Source organism: Nelumbo lutea, chromosome 6, assembly GCF_056320005.1.
Source record: "Nelumbo lutea isolate HS-2025 chromosome 6, American lotus-T2T, whole genome shotgun sequence".
In the NCBI taxonomy this organism is placed as follows: domain Eukaryota; kingdom Viridiplantae; phylum Streptophyta; class Magnoliopsida; order Proteales; family Nelumbonaceae; genus Nelumbo; species Nelumbo lutea.
This window is the reverse complement of record NC_142689.1, coordinates 25,726,381-25,743,646: the sequence shown is the minus strand read 5'-3', so window position 1 is coordinate 25,743,646 and position 17,266 is coordinate 25,726,381. Positions and strand designations below refer to the sequence as shown.

General features: G+C 39.5%; 1 protein-coding gene across 6 annotated transcripts; it reads left to right on the top strand.

The window, feature by feature from the left end:
* Positions 1–3,354: 3,354 nt before the first annotated feature.
* On the top strand, positions 3,355–16,177 carry LOC148848047 (protein TIFY 4B-like). 6 transcript variants are annotated; one of them, XM_088950912.1, is made up of 9 exons: positions 3,355–3,757; positions 3,916–4,058; positions 4,162–4,331; positions 9,047–9,137; positions 9,227–9,389; positions 9,689–9,754; positions 12,211–12,268; positions 12,395–12,606; positions 15,724–16,177. In XM_088950912.1, the coding sequence occupies exons 1-9, from the start codon at positions 3,640–3,642 to the stop codon at positions 15,744–15,746; spliced, it is 1,044 nt and encodes a 347-aa protein (XP_088807038.1). In that variant the 5' UTR covers positions 3,355–3,639; the 3' UTR covers positions 15,747–16,177. The 6 variants fall into 6 exon arrangements, with proteins under 6 accessions (XP_088807038.1, XP_088807036.1, XP_088807041.1 ...); XM_088950910.1 differs by having other exon boundaries at positions 12,389–12,606; XM_088950915.1 differs by having other exon boundaries at positions 12,389–12,606; positions 15,879–16,079.
* Positions 16,178–17,266: the final 1,089 nt, after the last annotated feature.

The window sequence follows — 17,266 nt, the reverse complement described above, 5'->3', positions numbered from 1 at the left end:
CGCCTAAGGCGCGAAGGAACCAGCGGTCCGAACTACCTACCAACAGTCCGAACTCACTACTAGGAACCTGAACTCTCCCTTAGGCCCCGAGCCAAACCCGAATTGGCCTGCCCTATGGCAGTTCGGAACACACCTCTGAACTGGCTTGCCTTGTAGCAGTTCGGGACACACCTCACAGAACTGGCCTGCCCTATGGTAGTTCGGGACATGCCTCTCCGAACTGGCCTGCCCTATGGCAGTACAGGACATACCTCCGAACTCAAGACCACCTCGCTCACCACTCCAGCACTTCGCCTCCAAGACGCCAAATTGAACAAACCGTTCCATGCCTGACACCGAGGAAGTTCGTATCCAGGGACGACGCACCTGACTGACTTGGGATCTGACGCTTGATGGCCACACTTCAAACGGCCACCTGCCACCGCCACCTGACACCGCCATCTCCAGTTTCGGAGACGACTCCTACAAGGAGCAGTGGCGGTTCTGTCCCAGCATAAAGGATGACACCCGAACTGGCAGAAACACATAAGTAATCATACCCGACTTGACAGAGGCCTCGGGTGAGTGCGCAAAGTGGTTATAAAAGGCCCCTACCCCCAACAACAAGTTATGTGAACTTTGCGCCATCTGGTCTTTATCTTGCCTTTGAGAGAATACTAACTTGAGCTTCGGAGATATCTCACTGGGTTCCCTCTGGAGTTCCCTCATCTTCTCTGTTTCAGGCTCCCCGTTGCTCCAGTCAAAGGCAAGGTCGTTGACAGCTAGGACCGGGCGGATTGCACACCATTAAACAATGCATGTTTTATTCGAAAAGAAGAGAGAAACAGAAAGTTGAGGGAAATTCTTAACATGGAATTGCTTAAAAAAACCCCTTAATAATCTTTTTTTTTCATAAAACAATATAGGATAAAGTAGAGACAAACCCAACCCATGAAACCACAGAATGGGTTAAAGGTTTCTGCCAGTTTTAATGTGCCATATTTTCCTTCTTTTTATGCTAGTTCAATCTAGTAATGTGATTCACATAAGAATTTCTGAATTTCTTTTCTAAGGAAGAAAGCTTAAGTTTTGAAGAGGTTTTCAGGAAAATCAACAAAGGTTGATTGGTAGAGAATAAAAACCTATTCAGAGAATTTAACTAACAGTTGAACACTCTTCCTTGAGCTGGTATTGAAGCCTATTTGACTAAGTGATCTGGTATTTGGTCCTTGGTGCTTCCATTATAATTAATTAAAATTCAGGACAAGATAATGAGGTATGGTTGGGCTTATGTTTGTTTTTACTTCAAAACTCAATTTACTTTCATGTGCGGAGCCGGGTTTTGCATGTCCTGTCCCCAACCCTAAACTTAACTACCTCATCCCATACTCCAACAAGGCTATAAATCCCAACCCCATCTTCATGCCCCACCCTAATCATCCCTACTAGCAATTCTGTTTTTTATTTTTTAAACCTACTACAATTATATTCTACCATATAATGCATATATAGACACACACATACACATTTAATTAGAGCTAGATGGACAAATACCATCCCCACCCCGTTCCTGAACATCAAAGTTTCAGGTTTCCCTAAAACCTGCCCCAACTGGGGAAGAACAGGTTGGAACCCTTTCCAATTTGTCATCTCTATATATGAATCTCACCTAACTGCTTAAACTTTTAAGCTGAAGGGTTCCTTTAGGGTTGGATAGTAATAATTTTAATTTTCAGAGTGCATACTTTCCGCTTACACTTTATGGACCAACCCAAGCTTTTATTCTTTAAATATCAATATAATTAAATTTTTGACATTTTCTTGTTGGAGTTTTAGATCAACAATCAAGCTGAGTGACAGTGCTGTATTGGGGTGAGTTGAACGCTTTAAAATGTGGTCCATTATCTTACACAAGGGGGGCTGACTCTGTCATAACATCTCTTTATATGGCATTAACAGTACATCTTGTCTAGAAAGAAATCCATGTGAAACCTTTTTTCTTTTTTTGCTCTGCTCATTTGTTTCATAAGAAATTAAATATTTTAGGGTTCTAGACCAAGGGATCCATTAGATGGTCGCAACTTCTCAATACATGTCATGTTAAAAAAAAATTGTGAACCACCAAAATTAGCTTCATCTTTTTAGGTGGGATTCAATTCATTGTCAAGCTACATGTGCTCAATAAGACCAATATGTATCCTTTACAGGAGAACCACTGTGAGAATGTGAGCCTCTTGGCTGGATGTTAAAAGAGTTCAGCACAACCTCATCTCCTGAGTTTGTCTAATTAAAAGATCGGACAGGTCTTAATTTGCCGGTGACTGCCTGACTGGTGAGGGGGAGAAGAGAGGAACAATGGGGACGATGAATGGGAAGACAAAAAGAGGCTTTAACCTTTAAGGGAGAGCCGGAGAGCAATTGAAGGAAGTCAAGTCATCATTGAACGGCTTGCCGTGGGAAGACAGAATGTAAGGAAAGATAAGAAAGGCTGCTTTCCTTTCCTTTGAATTTTTGAAGTGACTGGAAAGTTGGTCCAAGTCAAACCTGAATTTGGTTGGGTTTTTGTTGGATTAAATCAAAAGCTGTTCAAGTTCAAGGAGCAGTAGCTGAGAAGCTTAATAAGTACTTGTCATCCACTCCACTTGTTCCTTCACATCCAAGCTTGTATATGTATGTAGAGGAGAGATCATGTAGGTTTAAGATAAACTTGCCACGTGGCCAATCCAAATTGGCCTCTCATTTTGCTCCCCTTGCCATGATAGTCGCCCTTTTAATTTCCACTCTCCACATGGGACAGTACAGCCTTTTCTCTTGAAATTTGTAATATATACGTATAATTTATTGCTTAGCTTTTCACTAAAGTAAAATAAATCGTACCTAACCAACAGTGGAAGAAATATACTTTTGGGGTTTCATCATGGGTCCACGTGTCTCTTTCAGGTCCTTTCAAGTGTTCTTCCCTTGCGAAAAAAAGATAGTCAAGTTGGTCCTGTGTTTTTCACTGACATGACAGTGGACTAACGTGGATAAGAGATGCTGGCGTGGCTAATTTAAGGCCTCTCTACGCTGTCCACGTGTAAAGAGCTTGTGAAGACAGCTTGCCATTTGGCAGGGGGCTAACGGTTACAAATACACAGCTTCCGAGGAGGAGAAAGATTCGAATCTAATTGGGGGAGCAGGGGAGAGGGGGCCCGGTTCTTTTCTTCTGGGCATTAATGGTCAGACTGGAGATGATTCAGGACGGGACAGGAGTCAGGACTATGTGAATGAGTAGTGCAATGGAGGGGCATCATGGTAATTTAGCTAAAGTCTGAGGGATGATACTGTAATTGGGAATTTACAATATTAAAATGGAAGAAGCAATTACGTGGCATTCTGGGGTGCAGCGAGGTTAGATAAAAAGCCCCGTCGAAGCGGAGACGCCGCGGCCAAACCCTTTAACTTGGACACACACGCCCCCGCAACCTCTCTCTATCTCTCTCTCTCTCGCGCTGAAGAGTCAATACCTGAAGACCCTCCCCCACCCCACACCAAAGTAGGATTTTTATTTATATCAAGGAAAGAGAGAGAAGCAGTGGATCTCACTCTCACTGCGCTTCCTCGGCTCTCTGCAATCCCTCCCAATCCTACAAAACAGAGCTCTGTCCGGAATCTGCCGCCATGGGATCCGGCGAAACTATATTCCGGTCGCCACTCGATAAACCCCTCGACCAGCTCACAGAAGAAGACATCTCTCAGCTCACCCGGGAAGATTGCCGGCGCTACCTCAAAGAAAAAGGTTCCATTTTCTTTCCTTTCTTTTTTCCTTCTACAGCTTACTCTATTTGGTTTTCTTTTTTCTTCATATTTTCTTGTGACGGAAAAAGAAGGTACTGAAATTGAGAAAAAACAAACGTAATTACCTCCACGTACCCGTTTCTTCTCTTGTCCGTACAGGCATGCGTCGTCCTTCATGGAACAAATCTCAGGCAATCCAGCAGGTACTGTCACTCAAATCGCTGCTTGAGGCGAGGACGGATTCCGGTGCCGTAATCCGGCAGAGGGTGGCCTCCAAGGCGGCAGCAGAGGATCCACCACACGTGAGTATTACGAAGCGCTCTCTCTCTCTCTCTCTCTCATGGAGATGGAGTGCTGTCAGCATATTGAATAGAATAAAATAAGAATAAATAAATAATATTGTAGGTCCCTGTAACTCCCACAGCATCGACCAAGGAAACGAGTGCCGATTTCCAGGTTTCTGTTTCGGCAGATGAATCGGTTTCATATCGGCGAAAAGACCCCCCGAAACCCGCGGTTCCCGGTGATGTGTCGTGCCGTCTCCCGGTCGCCGATAATGACACCATTTCTCCCAGGTTTTCTTCCTACCGTCATTTTTAAATTATTCTTCTCTTTATTTTTGACCTTTTCGTAATTTTGCTAATATGCGCCGCGATGTGCATCCATTTAATCCGGAGCCAAGCCTTCAAAATCAGTAAATCAATCCTATTTGGAAGCTCATCCCAAACTTCCCGCCAATGCATTTACGTCCTCCTGAATTCTGGATATATATATATGTGTGTGTGTGTGTGTGTGTGTGTGTGTGTGTGTTTTCCTTATAATTTTTTTGAATTTCAATCAGACTGGTAGATAGATAGATAGATATGCTGGGCTCCGCTAATATGTGCAGGAAATAATCAATCTACTGCTGTTACATTTGGCCCCCTTGAAATTTGGATGTGTCAATTGCTGCTCTCTGGTCTGCTCAGAGAGCAAAAAGATTAAGGTTTTGCTATTCACATATGCAGACCTGGGAGTTAATTGAAATTAGTGATATTATACTTGCCCTGAACAAGAACTTGAATTTGAAGAAATTTAATGCCATTTTCTTCTACTTGGATTGCTTCGCATCTAAAATATTGGCTTTACATTGTGAATCTGCTGACAAGAAAGGGGGTTTATCTGGGTTAGACTATGTGTAAGATTATAATGAGGACTAAGGCTATGACTAGATTAGGGTAGAGTTTGGGTATCTAGGTTGCGGTCTTAAGGGGGAATAGAGCTATTTCACTAGCATAAGGTTTTGAATTAGTGCATCAAAAAACAGGTGCTTTAACTGCATAAAGAAAAAGAGATATCAATTCAGCTAAGCAATTCCAGTCTGGGAGGGAATGATTTCAACTTAAGTTAAAGTGTTAAACAAGGTCTAAACCTAGGGGCAGTTGTTTTCGAGTATGGCTAGATATAGGATGAGACTTTAGTAGCCAAAATTCTAGGATGGTAGTAGTCTAGGAGTAAGATTATTATGAGGACTAAGACTATGGGTAGATTGGGGCAGAGTTAATGGGTATCTAGCTTTCCTTCTTAAAGGGGAACAGGACTATCAACTAGCATAAGGTTCTGGATTAGTGCATCAAAAGCAAGGGCTTAGCTCATTTATCAAAAAAAATAAAGGGCTTAACTGCATAAAGAAAAAGAGACCGATTTAACTAAGCCACTCCACTCTACAAGGGAAAGGATTTAAACTGAAGTTAGACTTGGTCTACATATAGGGATAATTGTTTTGTGTGGATGGTAAAATCTCGTGCAGACAAGCATGAGAGTATGAGTTTGAGTCCAAGAGCAGCCAATTCATGCCAAAAGATGCTGGAGATTAGGTTCATATCCAGTTCATCACTCCCAAGATCCAGGGTAGCTAGGATCAGCATTGGGTGATGGAAAATTGGCTCATAAGTAAACCAATATTTAGGCCCATATTTGAAATCTTAAGAGCCTTTTGAAATTTCTAAAAAATCCATAATAAAACAAAAAAAAACATTTTTTATATGAAATGTATTTGTTTTATTACAGTATTGGCCCTTTTTTGGAGAAAAAAAGAAACACTAGAGTCTCTCTAAAAAGATATTGAAATCATAGAGAATAATTGATATCATCACTATTAGATTCACTCATGAATCCACATCAAAACGGAGTTTGTGGATTTATCCATTGCTTATGTTCTTAAATGGTGGTAATATCATTGCTCAGAGTTCGTTTCGTCAGCCCAAGTTGAAGTTAAGTTTAACTCTGGAGTTGGGGGGCTTCTAGGTACCTAGAGGAGGAAACTATCAAACTAATTCTAGGCCTATTGGAATTAGGGTTGCATGTTGGGTTGCCTGAGTTGAACATCAAAACTAAACCTGATCCAAGTTATTTTGGATTTGGACCCAGTCAAAATTAAATAAATGCTTAACCCAACCTGATCCAAGTCGCAGCCCTAATTGGAATAAATGTTTCCATTAGAGCAAAGATCTTGGAATTGATTTAGGGTTTGAGGTTGATGTTTTCTCTGACTTATCTCATGTTGAGGTAGAGGGAGATTTTGTGGTTATCATCTGATTGAGGGTTGGGGAATGCTCATGGCTTCTGCAGAATTGTTAAACTAGATCTTTGGCTTCTATCATGAACATTTCTTTTAGATGGATCCAAAGATTGTCCTATTCTTTGATGGATAGCATAGAGCAGGAGTTGAGAGTAAACTTTGTTGGAGTATGGGCCGTATGGCCATCTCAGCTTAATGTTTGAGTTATATTGGGCTTCTTGATGTATTCATCCTTTGTTTAGCCTTTATAGCACCTACCCTCTTCCTCTGTTCAACAACATTTACATCTTTGTATTAGTTTTCTTCTCCTTTGGTGCATATCATTTATTTGCCTGTTTCTGTAGTTGAAGCTGGCTGGACAACTAGAATTCTAAAACCTTAAAATTGACTAGTGTTCTGAAAATCATAAGCTTATTTCTGTTTATATATATATATATATATGTGTGTGTGTGTGTGTGTGTGTGACCCCGCTTTTGTAGTTACCTACTTAATACAACAAAATTTATCACTTGCAGATTAGAATCTTAAGATGATTTAATCAAGTTTGACTTGAAAATTAATTGCTCCATATATAAATGCTCCTTAACCTACATATGATGGAATTAAACTCAGTAAGGTTTCTGAATTAATCTTAAATAACCTAAATAGATCTTCATACCCATAAGGGTTTAATTGATTTGAAAAACAAGAATGAGATAAATCATAAAATTCATGAATGTGATCTTAAGATTCAAATGATTATTATAAGAATTTTTTTTTCACAAAGGGAGTCAGATATAGGATTTGAACCAAAACACTTGTGTTCAAAATTTTAATCCTTTTTTGTAAATCATAAGATTTTGACAACTAAAAAATCAACTCTATTGACTCTACAAGGCCATTACCCAATGTTCGTCCAAGCTGTCTTGGGTCTTAGGAGGATTGGATTGGGTACAGATCTAATGTGTGGCATTCTTTTACACAAATTGGTTACTAGTGAAATGATAATTAAAAGGTTTCATATTCAAGGTGGTTGGCTGGTGCCTTGAGGTATTAGTCTCAAGAGACAGTAAAAAGACAAAATATTGGTACCAATTGATCCCATGATTTAGTTAGCCGGGCAGAGTACTTGTTGGCCAAACAATTTCAGGTTCAAGTCCAACTGAGAACATTGTAACACAAATTCAGAAGAATGTTGTCTAGAATTTAGCAGTCAAAGTAAACTAAAAGTGTGGCTTGGAGTATGCAGTATATTTTTTGTAATATATACAACAAAAATCAAAGAAGCAATAACAGTGTATTGTGTACACACAATCACACTTTTTGCCAAATGAAATCATTACCCTTTCTCAAAAAAGGGCATTATGTAATTAACTTGTGAACTACCAACCAGGGAGTCAAATAATTGACTTGTCCCTTAGATTTGAAATTGTCCCTTGGTTGATGCAATGTATTGTGAATTGAGAAAAATAAATTGCAATTATATTCTTGTAAAATGCTATTCTTAGTGAAGTCAGTAAATCTGAAATTTGCACATACTTCTTGTATGTCTGTACCACAGACTGGACCTGCAGAAGATTGAAATACAGAGGAAATAATTGTCATATTTGAAGTGCAAAATTGGCATTAGATAAACTTATTGAAGAAATGACGTCAACCGTCAATGAAACGCATTTATTCTTTAAAGCTAGGCTGTTTATGTGTTGTTAATAATGGATTCCTTTTATTGATAAAAAAAATAATGGTTCCTTTTTACTTTTTTTTCTTGTTTCCAATAAATTGGATTAGAAACAGGCAAAAGTGGGTTGGACTTTAATGTTACACATAAAAAAAACTTATAAAAGAAATGCCACTAAATATGTGTGCTTGTTCTTGAAGTTTGGACCAGTGTTGATAATATATTCCATTTCCTTGCCTCCTTTTCTTAACTACGTTATGACAAACAAAACCAGTATTATGTTATAGATAGTTTTGTGAGGTAGGTTGGATATTCATCTTTATATTATGGACTTGTAATCTCCTCAGTTCATCAGGCTCTTTGTGTAAGTAGACAAAACTTGATCTTGTCAGTCTGGTAAATTGTCATTCTAAGGTAGAGTACACAGATTGTGGTGAATGGTCATCCTAAATAAACATGTTTGAACGTCTTCCCCATCTTGTAAATGGTAATCTAAAGTTTGTGGTACGTTTTTTTTTTTTGGGTATGGATGACTGTTTGGGGAGGTTAGGGCTGTTGAAGCCCATCTGATATATGGATGCAATACCAAGAAATGTTTGCATTCATTTCTTCTCAGCATGTGTGGTCATTCATTACTGAGTTACTTATAGTCGAAAGGAACTTGGATTCTTTCTGAAGGATATTCACATATGTGTGGTCATCCATTTCTGTATCTTTGCTTCACAGCTTCATCGTTCATTAGATGGTCAATGACCTCACATTGACATCCATGAGACAAGCCTAAATTTTATTGTTCCTTTTTAAGTTATGTTTTTGTGCATGACCAGATGGTTTAGTTTATTTGATAGCTGCAATATGTATTTCCATTGGACTCACTCAATTCAGTTGCTGAAGTAGTAGACAAACCACAAATGAACTGTGGGGTTGTATATTTAAGCTCAGATATTTCTGTCCCTAGAAAAAGTTTCCCCAAGTGCACTGGTCTTGATTTACAGGCCCATGTGCCATTTGTTTTTTCTTATTATTTTGATAATTGGTTTCTCAAAGAAAGCATTCCTCTAAAATTTTGGCAGGATCACAGGTGTGGCAAATGAGCCATCCGATCAGATGACTATTTTCTATTGTGGCAAGGTGAATGTCTATGATGGAGTGCCTGCTAATAAGGTAATGCGGCTTGATTTTTTGTGTGGATACCTGGAGATAAATCCCATAGCATGTTGGCCTTCCAATTGGTCCAAATGATCGATTTGCAGGCACAAGCAATTATGCAACTTGCAGCAAGTCCCATTTGTCTGCCTCAGGATTCTGCACCTGGTGGAACTGCAGCAACTCAACAATTTCCTTTCCGTTTCCATGTGACATGTGTCGGACCAGAAACCACTTCTTCTGCAGCAATCTCTCCATCATTGCAAAGTGGTAAGGCTTGTGCAGGAACTCAACCCATGTTCATTCTTTATTATCGTTTCCTATCTTTTCATCAGCTTTGACCCTATTTATCTGAGTACTAAAGTTGATTATGAACTAGTACAATGTGGTTTTGGGTTCCAAAGTAGGGAAATAAAGAATCCACTTTTTAGTCTAGTGCCAGTATGGTTTAATAGTGTAACTATAGGGGACATGATGCTATACTTAAAACTACATAACTCTTTTGTTAAGTCTCAATATTTGAATGTCACTCATTGATCCTTCTCTTTTTATGTTCTTTTCTTGAATAGCAAAAATAGTTGAACATTCTGGACAGCACCGGGAAGAAGGGGACATGTCTCGTGAGGCTGAACCTGGTAAGTGCTTCTACTCTTTATCCATTAACTCTCTTAGAATTTCTCAATGATAGTGCTGCATTGGACAGAGTTATTTATCTAAAACACTTGCTGATGACACACATGCAGTCATATTACCTTGTTGATGACCCACTTTTGTAAATAGCTTATGGATAAAACTTCTAGCACTGGATTCCTGGAGTTTTTTTTTTTTTTTTGAACCAGGGACATAAATGAGTCATTTTGTCTTCATTAGGCATCTAGGATGCCTTCAATCATAGGGAAATTGAACCAGCACATTCACATTGTAAGATGTCACTTAAACATGAGTAAGTTAAACCAAGGTTCCACCATTTGATATTGTAATCTGTTTTCCAAGAGGACCTTTACCATCAACAGATGTAAATTTGGACTTTTCTTGTGTTGCATGTTTCACGAAGTTGGGTCAAAGCCGCAAAGGCACTAGCTTAGTTCTCTGGTGCAAACCAACCTTTGAGCCCATGCAGGCACCTTTGATATTGCAATCTGTTTACAACTGCAAGAGGACCTTAACCATCAGCAGACATTATCAGGATAGGGGGCAAGTAAGATAGTTTGGACTTTTCTTGTGTCTTTGCATGTTTCACAAAGTTGGATCAAATCCACAAGGGCACAAGGTCAGCTCTCCAGTGCAAACCGCCTTTGATATTGCAATCTGTTTACAACTGCAAGAGGACCTTAACCATCAGCAGACATTATCAGGATAGGGGGCAAGTAAGATAGTTTGGACTTTTCTTGTGTCTTTGCATGTTTCACAATGTTGGATCAAATCCACAAGGGCACAAGGTCAGCTCTCCAGTGCAAACCGCTTTTGATATTGCAATCTGTTTACAACTGCAAGAGGACCTTAACCATCAGCAGACATTATCAGGATAGGGGGCAAGTAAGATAGTTTGGACTTTTCTTGTGTCTTTGCATGTTTCACAAAGTTGGATCAAATTTGCAAGGGCACAAGGTCAGCACCTTTGAACCAATGCAGGCCCCTTTTATTTGAATATGTACTATTTTTTGGCAGATCAAAACACCAGACTAAAATCTGGCTTGGGGTCCAACAAGTGGCAGCAGTCCTAGGTCCCCAACCACTCATCCCCCACACAAAAGGGAAACAAGAAAGTGTGGTTCTAGTGAATACTGTTGGCATAAAACTCCTTTTCAAAACCTATATAGTAGTGCTTAACCCTTTGGTTCCACTATTCTTTTTCTAGTTTTGAATGCAGGTTTTTTTTTTTCCATTTTACAGTCGCAACTGTTTATTAATCTTTTATGTAGGAATATATAAGTTGAAATGTTTTGCGTTTATATTATGTTATAGTTAAGAGTCTTGGTACCTTCCATTCTCAAGGCACATTAAATGTAGCAAAATAGGACACTTGTAGGTCTGGCTGATGAGAATATTAATCAGCCCTATTCCTTTATGAACATGGATTAAAGGCATGTAACATACGTTTCTGAATTGAAGAAATGACTCCCTGAAAACTTATGCTTACTTATTTCCGTGGGTTTGTGCTCCATCTTGACGGTGAGAATGAGCTAGCAGAAGGATTGGTGAAACAGTATCTTTTACTCTAGAAAAGAGGTGGGACTCCTAGACTTGATGCTTTAATTTCAACATTTTTAGTTTTTCTGTCCTCTATCCCTCGATTCTGGATTTTTAATTTCTCCTCCATAACAAAACAATTAGGGAAACTCTTCTCTATACAATATTCGACCAGCTCCGGTTCTTGATCTCTCCTCTCAAAGATGCACTGTCTTGCCCAAAGCCCAATTCGGATCATCAGCTAATTTGACATGATCCACAGATTTTGAAATTTACAAAACTTTGTAGTATTAAGGGGATGTTATGGACCATGGTGTTGCATTCCCATTTAGAGTTCATGTATGTGCCAATTAGGCATTTTGACTTCATAGTACCAAAATCATGTTTGGTTGGGAAGATCTAACTTCAAATGTTTGTACCACCTACATTGGGTTATGTGCTTGGTGTTGGGGGAACATCTCTGTCATTTCTGCCAACGGGGAAAATTTTTACTTAAGTTGTCTTATGTGACATCTAGTGGTGCCTAGTGACGTTCATGTTTTTCGAACTACAATAAACAATTCTGCATTGTATTATGTGCCAAAACACTTTTCCCAATTTCCATTGCTTTAGTTTGGGTACAAACGGTGAGACATAAGACACCGTATACCATATATTTTGTTTATAGGATCAGGATGCTTTCATAGTTCCTGAAGAAACTAATATGTGATGGTCAAAATAATGAGGCTTCTTAATGTTCAAGAACCAGCTGGGTTTAGACGGAGTTGCTAATTTGCTGCTGATGGAATGTGATTCATACTTGTCTTTCCTAAGCTGTTTTAGTTTCCTATGATTCATTCTTTTACTTAAATTGTCTTCTGCTTTATGAGGCTGAGGCTGATGGTTTTCTTTTCTGGTGCAGAGGTTCCAACGAGTAGAAAAGCGTCACTGCAAAGATACCTTGAGAAGCGCAAAGACAGGTATGGTTCAAAGGGCTAAAATGCTCTTCATCGGAAGACAAAATAACGCTATGTTTTCCCCAACATGCCCTTCAACCCGGCAATTTCAATCATTTTCTTTTTCTCTCGCCTCCCTGTTAGAGGAAGATTTAAGGGCCAGAGAAAGATAGGGGGATCATCTTCTAGCTTGGAGATGTACTTGAACCATCAAGTGAGGTCTCAGACCCCAAATGGGCAATCAAGCCGAAGCGACACAAGCTCACCACCCCAACCCAGACTGCCTCAAACTCCCACCCAATGTAGTCCGGTTGAGAACCAGGCCCAGAATGTTGGTCTCTCCGTTGATCTCAATGGCAGTGGTAAGCTATGAAGTCTTCTTGTCACATCTTTTCTTGGAAATGAAGACAGCAATTCTCTCTTTATGTTGCATGAGTTAGTTAAGATGCATCATAGTTCTGACCACTTGATTTCCAGGGTGCAACTTTAGCCAGTAGAGGCCAGTTGAAGGCCAATCCCACAAAGTCAACCATAAGCTGATCTCAACCATCTTAACAGACACACACACTAGCAGTCTGGAGGTGCAACATGTTCCACTTGGGAAGAGTGCAAACACATATTTTAAGTGCAATACAAATGTGTGGTTCATGAAAATACAAAGTTTTGTTTGCATTTATATAAGTTTGTATTCTTATAAAACAGTTTTGGTTGTGATGGGTACAAACACAATTTTGTTTTGTATTGGTCCGGTTTTTGCACTCTTCCAAAATGGAGCCTAAGGCTCAGTTTGGAAGGAGTACAAATACAAATATTTACAGTGCAAAGACATACAAAATAGGTTTTGTACTTACAGATTTGTATTTGTACTCCTTCCAAAACTGAGCCTCGTATGCATTTGTACTCTTTCCAAACTGTGCCTAATACTCAAAACTAACCGGTATCCAAGTCAAACATGAAATGTAACATTCATAGTGGCTGGTGCCTCTGGATGAGCTGTGTGCACACTTTGGTCGTTTAGTTTAGACTTGCCTATACAACGTGACTAGCATGCCTGTCCGTATATATAAATTACTATATGCCTACGGAGGCCATATCCATGAGCACCGAGGTACAAGAAAATACAAGCTACCCGGCCTAAAATCTCAGGTCCTTCCTCCTGTCCGATAAGGTAGGCTTGGAGTTAGTTAAAGCTTAGGTAGATTACAGTATGGGGCACTCGAGCCCTCGGAGATGGCGTGTGAATTGGTGCTTCAGGGAATGGATAGGAATGAAGTGAACTGGGGTTGGCATTTCACCTGTTTGGTTTTCTATTGGAACTTCTTAGATCTTCCAGAATAGTACTTCCACTCGGAAAGTGTAAATTGGCCGTTTGGAAAATACTTTGATGTCTTAACATATGAGTGCCAGTTGCCACATCTTGTTTATTTACTTTTTTGCTTCTATATTATTATTACTCTCCAACCGGAACGGATTGAACTGGTTGGTTTTTAAAATCTTGGTATGATTGGATGAATTGAAACTCTGATAGTAGTCAACTAGTCACTGTTCTATGGCCCACCCACTTCATCTTTGCCCTCGTTCAGGTCAATCTGACCCAATTTTGATAAATACATAAACCCCAGGTCTCTGGTACGCAAACAAATTAAGACATGACTCCGAAAGTAGTTCATGGCTTGACGAAGTGATTTTTCAATTGAAAGAAAAGTGGAACGAGAGAATTTCAGTTACGTACTTTTGATGTAAATAAGTAAAAGATTTTGAAGAAACAATGCCAATTAGGGAAGAGCTTTTGACATTTAAACAGAAAAACTCTGTTTATATCGAGCTAGGCTACGATGTGTTTGTTTCAATTTGTATGAACAGAAAAAGACTTTACTCAAGTGCATCAAAGGGAGGACCCCCCCCTCTCCCCCATAATCATTTCACGTTGCACTTTCCAGTCCCCCTTTGTAGGCCAAAGTGGGGAATTGCTGCCGTATGCCCCCTTGAAAATCAAAACAAAAGACGGGAACTCCAATCCAATCGAGACAGTGGAGTGGAGTGGAGTGGAGTGGAGTGGAGTGGAGATGGATGGTTAACCTCATTTTAGGGTGTAAGGCTGAATCCATCTCTGGTGGTAGTGGATATTTTAGTGGCTCTCTGCTCTGCTCTCTGGGTAGCCTATTATAAATCTTGGTATTCTCCTAGAAGTCTCAGTTTCAGAGGCCTCTGTTAACGAATTATTGCGGTTGCGGCCCATTCCTAGAGGTAGAGGTCGTAGTCGGTAGCCTTGGCCTTGTGCCTAGTTGTATAGATTTTGGGTTATTACAGTAGGATGGTTGCGTGCTTTCAACAGATCGTGTCGACGTCAAACTTCTCATCTTTTCTATTGGCATGCAATGTGCAATCCCCGAGAACCGTCCGAGAAATGGTTTTCCTGTATAGATGACCATATATCAGTCCATATCCACAACTTTATTTATTTTATTGAATCTGTACACAATTATGCATAAATTGTGTCAACTAAGCTTATTGAAATTGAATGAAATACTATTGAAATAGTGTATCAGATTAATGAATTAAACCTTTGAACTAGTAGATCTTTTTTGTTCTCCATGGGGGCTACACAATAGGGTTAGTACATCCCCCAAACTCCCTACCCTGGTGCAGGTGGGATTTGATCCCAAGTTACCAACTAGCCAGTTGGCACCTTGCAACTAGTACATCATATTAAATTGCTCAAAAAGTACTTCGTTAAGATGCATTTAGAGCCCACTTGGGAGGGTTTCTGGCTTTCTGCATTGATTGAGCTGCGTTGACTGCGCAGCTTCAAAGAAACTACCAAAACTAGCTTCACTGGAAGTCAAGGTTGCAGCTGAACAAGACTATTCTGTGTGGGGCCTGCCTTGCAATATTGCAAGTCACAGGGCGGAGTCAGGAAATTTTTGTAAGAGGGGCCAAAACCTAAATGAAATATAGATGGACCCATAAGGGGGGCCAACCATTGAGGTGGACAGTGGGGGGAGGTGAAATTTTAGATAAAAAACTGTATTGCTATGAAGATTTTCTGAACCATAGGGGGGGGGGGGGGGCATGGCTCCCCTGGGTTCCGCTCCTGGCAAGTCACTATGGGAAAGGCAGAGAAGCCCTCCCAAACAGGCACTTAGTATTTTGATTGTTAGGTCACTTCAAACATGGAAGAGGTTCAAAATGTTTCCACCCTTTTGTGTTCTTTGGCTGCAATCAGGGGTATCTGGCTTACCGGGTAATCCGTCTCCTACCTTGTGATTGGTTATGAAATATGTAAATGTTTTGATTTCTATGTTCTAGGATTTTCTTGAATGTGGGAATTAGGTCCACTGAATGCTATGATGAAATGTTCTTATCTCTACATGCGAAAGTGGTCGTTTGCAATAGTTTTATGAGAATGTTTCTCCCAAGAATTAATGAACAAGGAACCAAATTCTAGAATTTGGTTGATGATTTCTTGTTGCTATCAGATGTCGAAGGAGCTGCTGCTTGAGTGTGGTGGCACCAAATGGAGGCTCTTCGATCGGAGACGTCGCCATTGAAAACAACTTTTGGTGAGGGAAAAAGAGGGAAAGAACAAAGGGGAAAATGATGCATTTTGTAATATTCACCACTAACTCTGCAGGCACCAGACTCGCCATCCACCACAATCTTTGCCGCGGGGAGTGGGTTTTCCGCTGACCAGACGAGATTGCTGACATCTTTGTAGAGAAATGAGTTTAGACTTTTTAGAGTTGCGTGCATTGCTTGACGTTGTCGTGGAGGAAGCTTATTTTCCCATCATGGGTATTTCGTTTTGAACATGAATTTTGTATGAAAATATTAAGTTATAGTGTACCACGGTTTCCTCTGTCATTTGCAATGTGCATGTATCATCAATCTACTTTTTTATTTTCAGAAGTCGGACGGATGGTGATTTCTCTCTCTCTCTCTCTCTCTCATTCTCTTTTCTGGCCTTCTGGTTTTTTTTTTTTTTTCTGATAGAAATGAGGATCATGTTTGATTGCACACAAAACGAAGGAAATCAAATGATTTCTTGGAAATATTTTACTGTGTTTGGATTTAAAATGCCTCTGAAAAGTGAACATTTTCCAAAGGCATTAACTAGCTTGCTGGTAATGTCTGTGGTTCGGTTAACAGAGACCTGGGATCAAATCTTAGCCAAAAGATAAAGGAACGTTTTCTAGGAAGTGAGTTGTACTGGTAGGAAAATGGCATTCATTCTATTTTTGGTGGGGCAAATGAATCATATCATAAGGGTATAGATCTGATAAGAATCCAATAAATTTGATTCATTTGCATATCCAAATATTCAATTCTAAATTTGTTCAAAATTAGTATATATATCAAAAATAAATATAATATCAATAAAAAAATTGATTTATCTAAAATCCAAAGTCCCACTTAATTTTAATACAAAAAAAATCTATGTATCATATTTTTAAATCCGGTTTAATTCCATTAATGGCTGAATAGGCACCCAAATCTGAGGTAAACAAATTGGACGAGAATTCAGATCAAATTAAATCTGATCTATTTGCGACTGTATATTTTCCAAATTAAGCAAAACACTAGGAAATCGAGAGTATGGTTTGATTTGATTTCCTATTGAATATCATTTTTAAAGGAAATCATTCATTTTTCTTAGTTTCCCATGCAACCAAAACACAGTTTAAAGGACTTAATTTTATAGTGTACCACGGCTTCCTCTGTCATTTCCATCCGATTAATAGATTTATAGGGGCACAAAATCATGTAATTCAGAACATAAGAGATGAAATCAGGAGAGGCAGATATCATAATTTCTTTCTACCAGAAGAAGGCAACGTGAGCGTGCTACATGGTTGGTAAACAGTGGAAGGAGGGTTTCGCAAATCCAAAGGAGAGATTGGACTGGCCACAGGACAGAGGAAGTGCTATATCTAACAGAACTTGAGTAGTGACTCTTGTGCATCCTTCCTTCAAAACCTTGTGAATCTCGAAACTTTGAGCCAACTCAAAACCCAGTCAGCT